Raw genomic sequence first — 8,293 nt, 5'->3', positions numbered from 1 at the left:
CTCTAGGGGGAATGGTTAGTTCATATTGTTGTTCCATCTATAGGGTTGCAGACCCCTTCAGCTCCTTGGGTACTTTCTCTAGCTCCTCCATTGGGGGCCATGTGTTCCATCCAATAGCTGACTGTGAGCATCCACTTCTGTGTTTGCCAGGTTGACTAGAAAAATGACGAACTCATTCACTAGTTCAGTTAAACTTTATTGTCCAATTTAGTCCTTTGAAGGAAACAAATAGCAAACAACAGACTTTGCATTGAAAACCAGCAGAGAGTAGTCAACTGAAAAGTTGTTTGGGGGACTGGAGAGATGGTTCAGTGAGGACAAGAGCTTGGATTCACAGAATCCAAGTAACATCAGATACAGAGGTGTACACCTGGGATCATACTGTAGGTGGAGACAGAAAAAACCTTGTAAGCTTACTAACCAGCCAGCCAGGTGTGTCCAGCAGCAAACAAGAGACTGAGTGTCAAACAAGGTGAAAGGCAAAAACTTACAGGCAAGGTTGTGCTCTATCTCTATATAAATTCATATTCTTACACACATTATACACTTGTGTTTTTTATCGTCTATCTATCTATCTATCTATCTATCTATCTATCTATCTATCTATCTATTTATCTATCATCTCTGCCACTGTTTCTGTCTTGTGTCTCTGTCTCCCTCTGTCTCTGTCTCTTAACTCCTCATACCTTCCCTTTGCTCACACCCACCACAACAGTTCATTTGCATGGCTATCTTTTCAGCCATGCCCAAATGCACACATGATGGAGTCTTTCTATTTATCTTCCCTACAAACCGACAGAAGTTATATAAGAGATTATTCTACATCAGGAATTGCCCATATAAACCTACATTCATAGTCACATACACAAACCAAGAAATTTATAGTTATTTAGAATTGGTGATTTTCCTTATTAATTGTAATAGAAAATTGTTCAGAAATATCTTGCCTATATTTAAAATAAATGACTATTTGGACTGTTTATCCTCTGCTTTATAGAAAGATTATTCTGCACCATAGGATGAGAGCCTAGGGAGACTCAGACCACTGATAAGACTGCTCTGGTTTGACAAAGAGAGATATAAAATGTTAGCTTAAAGTTATTTATGGAAATCTGAAGATATGTACGGAGTGAAAGGAATAGCTTAAGCAGAATACAAGCAAACTATAGCACAGAAATATTTGAGTGGCAGGCACAAGGTTTCATAACTAGCTCAGACAAAATTGTTACTAAATACAGAACTCCTGATATGAATTCCAAAGCTCTGGAGCCTTACATTCAGACAGAAGGAACGTGGAAGGAAAAGAGAGAAAGCAGTTTTCTTTGCATCCAATATTTAACACTGAATAATGAGCAATGCAGTCTATCCTCTAAACACGGGAATTTAGTTCTAATATGAAATTGTAGTTACATTTATTTGTATATTTCTTTATTGTTTGTGTATGTATGTATGTACATGCTTATGAAGGCATGTGTTTGGAGTCAGAGGACAACTTTTGGAAGTCAGTTCTCTCTGTCCACCATAGATGGATTCCAGTAATTTATTTCAGGTCATCAGGCTTCTGACCAAGCACCCATTTCTGCTGAGCAATCTCACTGTTGTGGATTTCTAATTTGAAATAACAATGCAGAGTGTCAATGTCAAGATGAGTCTAGATTCTCGAAATCTTCAAGCATATATATGAAGATATTTCACTGCATTGATTGCAGGGAAGACATAAATTACCTCCAATACTTATTAAGTCCCAAATCATAATTAATTACAAGAATAAATTATCTTACACAAAATATATCTAAATGACCTCATATAGAGTGGAGGAAGTGGCTCACGAAATCAGAAGATCAGGGTTTCAGCCCCTAGAACCCAAATAAGATTTAAAGTGCAGACATGATTATGGATACTTATAATCCCTGTGTGGGCAAGGTGCTAGGCAGAGACAAGTGGAAAAATGAGGCTTGCTGTCCAGGTAGTTTAGCTTATTTCTGAACACCCTTGGCCAGTGAGAGACCACGTCTCAATAAAAGTGGAAAGCAACTGAGGAATCACATGTGAAGTGGGTCTTTACTTTCACACACACTCACAAATGCACATATGCTTAGCTACACACACAGGCACCCACACAAACATATGCACACGAACAAAATGCCTTTGGATGATTAAATTCACCTTGGTAACGGCTCTTACTTTGGTGCTGTTTTATACGGAAGAAATCAAAACTTTCCTATGGCTCTTAGCAGCTCTCTAGTTAGAATCACAGGTCTTTCTTCCAAGTATACAATGTGTGTAGGGCACTTCCTTTCTTTGAAAAACCTATTGAGCATTTCTGGTGCTAACAGATTCATTTCTTTCAAATATCATAATTTAATATTTTGCAGCAAAAGTTCATTTCCAGCATTCAGCAGAATTGATCAAGCATCTGATAAAAGCTGGGGTGAATTACACTCTGCAGGTAAGCCACCACTCCAGAAAGATGTGTACTAATTCTTAGCTTTATATTGCCTTATCATTTACTTGGAATAAGCAACTAAAGCCATAAAAGGGTGATTTTGGCTCAGGATTCTGGAGGCCACAGTTGCACACATGGCTTTGCATCTGTGGCAAGGAAACATCATTCTACAAGAACTCAGGGAAAAGCAAAACAACTCATTTAAAAATGTGCATATATTGACCCACGCCTATGTGTGTGCCTGTGTGAGCATTTGTATGTTCATGAGCATGTATGTATTTGTGTGTGAGTATCTGTGTACACTCACATGTGCATGAATGTGTGGAAGCTTGAGGACAGCAGCAGGGCAAATAATATCAAATGTTATAATGTCATGTTCATCATCCAGAGAATATAATGAATGGCCCTCTGTCCTTGCTTGATAGAGTCCATATGTCTGATTTCTCAGACTGGCTCTGTTAACTGCCTTTCTTCACCAAGCTTTCTGAATTTCTTATATCTCTAACCTCTACATTCTTCATTGTCTACATTTTCTCAGCTTTAGGCATTAAACTTGAGGTTGGTTATAGGAAATAAACTAACCATAGAGAAACTTACCTTTCAGGGTGTCCTTTGAAACCTGGTTAGAAGTCCTTAGAACTCCATAACCAAAACCAAAATCATAGGGCCAACGCCAAGAATCCAGCTAGTGTGAGCTGTATCTAGGCTGGTTTGAACCACAGCTGCACCTCGTTGGCTGATTAGTAATCTTGAGGGGGAAATGTCTCAGGAAAACCAGTTCCCAGAAGGCCCTGAGTGAAGTCACAATGCCTGGGGGCTATCTTTTCGAGGAAAACTCTTTTAAGAGTTCACATTTTATACCTCTGAGCCCTCTCTTACTATAATCTTTCTGCCTTCTGACATGCCCCCAAGGCAAGAGAAAGGATCCTAACTTCCTACAGAGATAGGAAATACTGCTTCTTTTACAATTTGCATTTCAACTTCTTGGACCTATCCTATGGCAGTGTTCCCCCTTGGTTGTAAAAATGATCAAAAGATTAATGGTTATTTTTAATATGCATGAAAAAGTGATGTATAATTACAAATTTTCTCAAGAAATTACTTTAAGAAAAGAGATGTCTGGACCATGTCTTCCAGAAGAAGCTGTATGTTTAGTCAAGCATGAGCATGGAAAAGTCTACCCTTTTGGAGAACAAGCCCTAATTTAAATAATTATTTTTGAGCATGTATATCTTGGCAAACAAAAGTTCCTGAAAGAAACAGCATCTTCTACTAAACCTTCTGTAAGGCTGATTCACTAACTAGAACTTCAATGATTGCAGAAAGGTGTGAGTGTTTGAAGTGGTTGAAAATCAGGCAAGAAGTTTCTGGGGCTGCCTAACTCTCTTGATAGCTATTTTTTCTCCTCTGTGTGTGAGCTAATGTGTCTGTGAGCACTGGGTAAATCTTTGGAATGTAAAAGCATCTAGCTTCCCCTAACAGAATGTCATCTGGTAGCATCTGCGTCATATGGCAGAAATTTTCCCACTGGTTATGGAAAAATGTAGCACTTAACTGAAAGAAAATAAGAGATTTTTTTGTTCTTGAGCCAAGATGTGAGTGACTATGGCCTGGAAACATTTAGGTGACCCTATTCCAGGCTCTCCAATGTAGAAGCAGTTTCACAGAGGTTTATAGTAGCAGGAAAAAGAAATCAAGGGATTTTAAAATACCTCAGTAGAAACACCAGTACAGCAGGTTATAACACAATGAGAAAACCTCAACTATAGGCCCAGGTTTTAAATGGTTAACTCTTCTATTGATGGAGAATGGCAGGCAACAGAAAGAGAGAGACTGATTGGGCCTGGCATGTGCTTTTGAAACACAAACCCCACCTCAAGTAACATACTTCCTTCCACAAACCACACCCACTCCAACATCCTAATCTTTCTAATCCTTTTAAATAATGCCAGTCCTTGGTGACTAAGCATTCATATATATAAGTATTCTTACTCAAAGCACAGGCTAGGGTTGTGATGAAGGTTCATATTCCGTCTAAGTAAAGACCCTTCTTACAGGTTTCAGATAAAGGGTTGAGGCCCCATGGTGTATGGCTGATGAGTATCCTATAGTACTTTCTTGAAATCAGTTTGGTTTTGATTTCTATGTTGCAAGAACAATGGGAAAGATTCAGCCTTATAGCTAACAAATGTCCATCATGCCAGATTTAACTCCTGATTGCTTAGAGAGCTTAGCAACTTCATCTGTGGAAGAGAATATTAGAGATTTGCAGGAAGTCACGGGAGCGTCTTTAGCATTTCTCTTATTCCAGCTGTGAGGACAGAAAATGAGAGCGACAGCTATAAGTATAGCCTGAGTAGACCCTAGCTCAACCGAACACTAACTTAGTTTCCCATTTATCTTCAATGTTTTAGGTCTATCCAGATGAAGGATACCACATTTCAGACAAGAGCAAGCATCATTTTTACAGCACAATTCTCAGATTCTTCAGTGATTGTCTAAAGGAAGAGGTACCTGTGCTGCCACAGGAACCAGAAGAAGATGAATAGTGGACTACACTACAGAGCTGAAGGGAATATTGAGGCTCAATGAAACTGAACCAAGAGACTGTCTTGTTGTAGACACTCCAGAATTCTAAGGGCAGCTTGAGGAGATAAACCTGGAACAGCACACTGAGGCAGTGAACTAGACCTTGGAGACAGACATCCACACTACTGTGCTGCCAAGGGTGCAGAAGGTGTTTCATTGTAAAGGGAAGTTGCAAGGGTTGGTTTCCTGGGGAAAAAATTAGTTTCACATTAAAGTAGGAATAGTGCATGTTTCCTTCCGTTACCCCCTTTTGTTCTGTGACTAGTTACCCTCACTTTGATTTCAATGGTCATGATCACCTTTGCATAAAGTGCATAACGTACCATCAGTACCACAGTCCCTGATCTTTGATGGCTGAGCTGCAATCTAACATGTTAATGTATCTTTATAATAAGTGCAATTCTCTCATTGTCTATTATTATGCTTAAGAAAATATTCAGTTAATAAACAAAAAGCAGAGTATTTTACATAAAGTTCTGTTTTTAAAAAGGAATTATTAAATGAGTCAAGGCTATGTAGAAATATGGATTTCAGCACCTTCCAAAGTTCAGGCAGTTGTCAGTAGATAGAATACTTTTAAATCAACACACATGAGTATTTGTCTCACAGTATAATATAAATATATATATACACGCACGTGTGCATATGCAGACAGTGAGTCTATCTTTATATGTTACTCATGCTACAAAGGGTAAACTTTAATGAATTACAGTGGATACTCTTTTACAGGCTGCAATGATGCTTCTTTAATGAGCCAAATATAATGAGACCCTTTTGTTTCCAGTTCGGATTCTAGCAATTGCTTTCCTAGAAATGTTTGGGTTGTGTTTGGTATTGTTTCTAGTGGTTAATAGTTTTCTAGTTGCAGTTTACTTTTTTGAATATGATATCGTCACATGTAAATTAGATATTAAATATTAAATTATAGTTTCTGATAAAGAAATTTTGTTAAACAAATGCAATGCCACTGAGTGGCATTTTGCTCTCTTGGTGGAGAAGGCTTTTTTTAAACTCTTCAAACTCTCAGTGCAGTAAAGTCAATTCTCATTTTCATTATAAAAGCAGAAATAAGAATTAACTCATTTTTCCCAGAGTCTACTTAGCATTCCATGCCTGCTCCATGCAACCGTTGCTGTTTAACTAAGCCCTTACTATAAGAATTAAAAGAAATCACTTTTATTCATTAGCCACCACCCCCAGAACACAAACAGCAGTATGTGGTATTGCATTTAAATGGATAGGATACTGGGTACCAAATCCTACAGTGTGTTAGTTTGGAGCAATTAGAAACTGAGAATGAAAATTAAACTTAACTGTGTGAAGTTTCAGTCATGAGAGGCAGACAGCTATGGTGACTGAAGTCAGGTGTGTTTTCAGTCCATATAACAGATCTTCCAGAAGATGTTGCAAAGTCTGAAACCAAAGTCCGATGCTCAGAAAACCCCAGTGGTCTAATGTCTGTTCACAGCCTAAATCTGATCTTTGGGAGAGCTGGGTTTCTCTGTCCTGTGAAAACCAGGAAGAAAGATTTTAAAGTAAAGAATTTCTTCAGCCACCCTAAGCTTCATCAAGTGCACAGCCTGGGTTTCTAAGGTGTGGGCTTGAAGGCTGGTTCTCCTGCTTTTTTCTTCAGTGCTTTGGAATTGTGTCTTCTCTGTTCCATTAGATTCAATTTAATAAGGGAAAAAATGCCCTCTCCAGAAAGACCCATTTTAGGTCTTTTTCAAGGATAGTGAAAACATTTTTTAACAAAATAGGTTGTAATGTTTCCAAGGAAAGTTTTGCCTATTTTATTAAGATGGAAGTTTCTTTTTAGGCTGATTTGAAGTCCAACTGAAGCTTTTTAATCAATATTTTAGAATTCAACCACTAGAGATTTTTATGATGCAAAAATTATGTTGTCTGAAAGATGTGGTTTTATTGAATGTCTATTTGAGTAACATTTAAAAAGTGTTTACCTTTTTCTGTCCATCATTTCTCTTGTTTATGGTTATTATCGATGTTTATCTATTTTTTGATTAATTTAATACAGTTTGTAATGTGAAAGTCACTTGTCTGGGACCACGTTCACATCACAGCACCGATGGATTTCACATGAAAATTTGTTTAATAGGAAGATGGAGAGTTGTCCTCTCTCTGATTTGGGGGGCTTTCGTGACTGGGACACGTCACACAAAGGAAATGCTCACTGGTGTCTTCTCCTCCTCTACATTGTGGGATTGTAGAACAGGATAGGACTTTTACACTTTTGCCTCAGTTGTATCCCAATGATTTTCTGCATATTCAAAATTCTGAAGGTTTCCTGAGACTTCAATGCAAGCTTCCTTCATAATTTCTCCATATTAAAATAAAGTTTCAAGTCAGACTTACAGTTCTATGGTGAGAGTCTTCAGGAACACATACCCTTTGAAACTCCTTTGAAAGCAAATTTGTTTTTCCTACTCTCATTGAGAACATTACATACTCAGTAAATAATGACCCAGAAATAGTGTATTAATGGAGCTTGGCATTGCTAGGATAAATTACCACAACCAAAAGCAACTTAGGGAAGAAAGGTTTATTTTAAGCTTCCTACTACAGCTGGCAGGAAAGGTACAGCTTCAGGAGAATTTAGGCCTGGCTGGCTGCTGGGAAGCAGAGAGAGAACAAGCAGAGAGAGACCGGGTTATAGATCCTCAAATCTGCCCCCTACTGCTCTACTTCTTCAAGCAAGGTACCATCTCCTAAAGGTTCCATCCTACTCACCCCCAAACAGCACTACCAGCTGAGACCAAGTGATCAACTATGTGAACATGTAGGGAACATTTCACTTTCAAATCACATAAAGGAGGTTCTGTTGCTCTGTTGTTCTCTAAGGTGTTAAAGGATGGGGATGCAGTTCAAAACATGAACCTTGGCTTAAAGTTCACATAGTTATTCTCATTAAAGGTGATGTTTATAGAGTTATAAAAATGAGGAGGCTTAAGAACTGGTTGGATACCATATGGAGAATTATTCAAGCCATTGCCTTTCAGGAGAGACTTAGGCATTGGTCTCTAACCAGTAGAGAACGATTCTAGCAATTTCTCACAAGATGATGGCTTTAAAATGGGAGTTACAAGATAGAGAAATGTTTCAAGGGTCAAGAACACTTGCTCCTCTTGTGGAGGGTCCAGGTATTCACACTGAGACCTGCAACAGCATTTAAATTCCAGTTTGAGTTGATTTATACTCTCTTCTTGCCTTTGTAAGAACATTCATATATATGGAGCACCTACA

General features: G+C 38.2%; 1 protein-coding gene across 4 annotated transcripts in view; it reads left to right on the top strand.

Annotated features, from left to right (window-relative positions):
• Dpp10 (dipeptidyl peptidase like 10) overlaps positions 1-7,085 on the top strand; it is a 1,452,235-nt gene extending 1,445,150 nt beyond the window's left edge. For all 4 annotated transcript variants that reach the window (XM_021198715.2, XM_021198714.2, XM_029538361.1 and 1 more), the window contains exons 25-26: positions 2,376-2,449; positions 4,861-7,085. In XM_021198715.2, coding sequence (XP_021054374.1) covers positions 2,376-2,449; positions 4,861-4,995 — 209 coding nt within the window. In that variant the 3' untranslated portion in view covers positions 4,996-7,085. The remainder of the gene's footprint in view (positions 1-2,375; positions 2,450-4,860) is intronic.
• The last annotated feature ends 1,208 nt before the right edge of the window (positions 7,086-8,293 follow it).

This window comes from Mus pahari, chromosome 5 (genome assembly GCF_900095145.1).
Source record: "Mus pahari chromosome 5, PAHARI_EIJ_v1.1, whole genome shotgun sequence".
Taxonomy (NCBI): domain Eukaryota; kingdom Metazoa; phylum Chordata; class Mammalia; order Rodentia; family Muridae; genus Mus; species Mus pahari.
The sequence above is the reverse complement of the archived record's forward strand: the minus strand, read 5'-3'. Positions and strand labels throughout refer to the sequence as shown.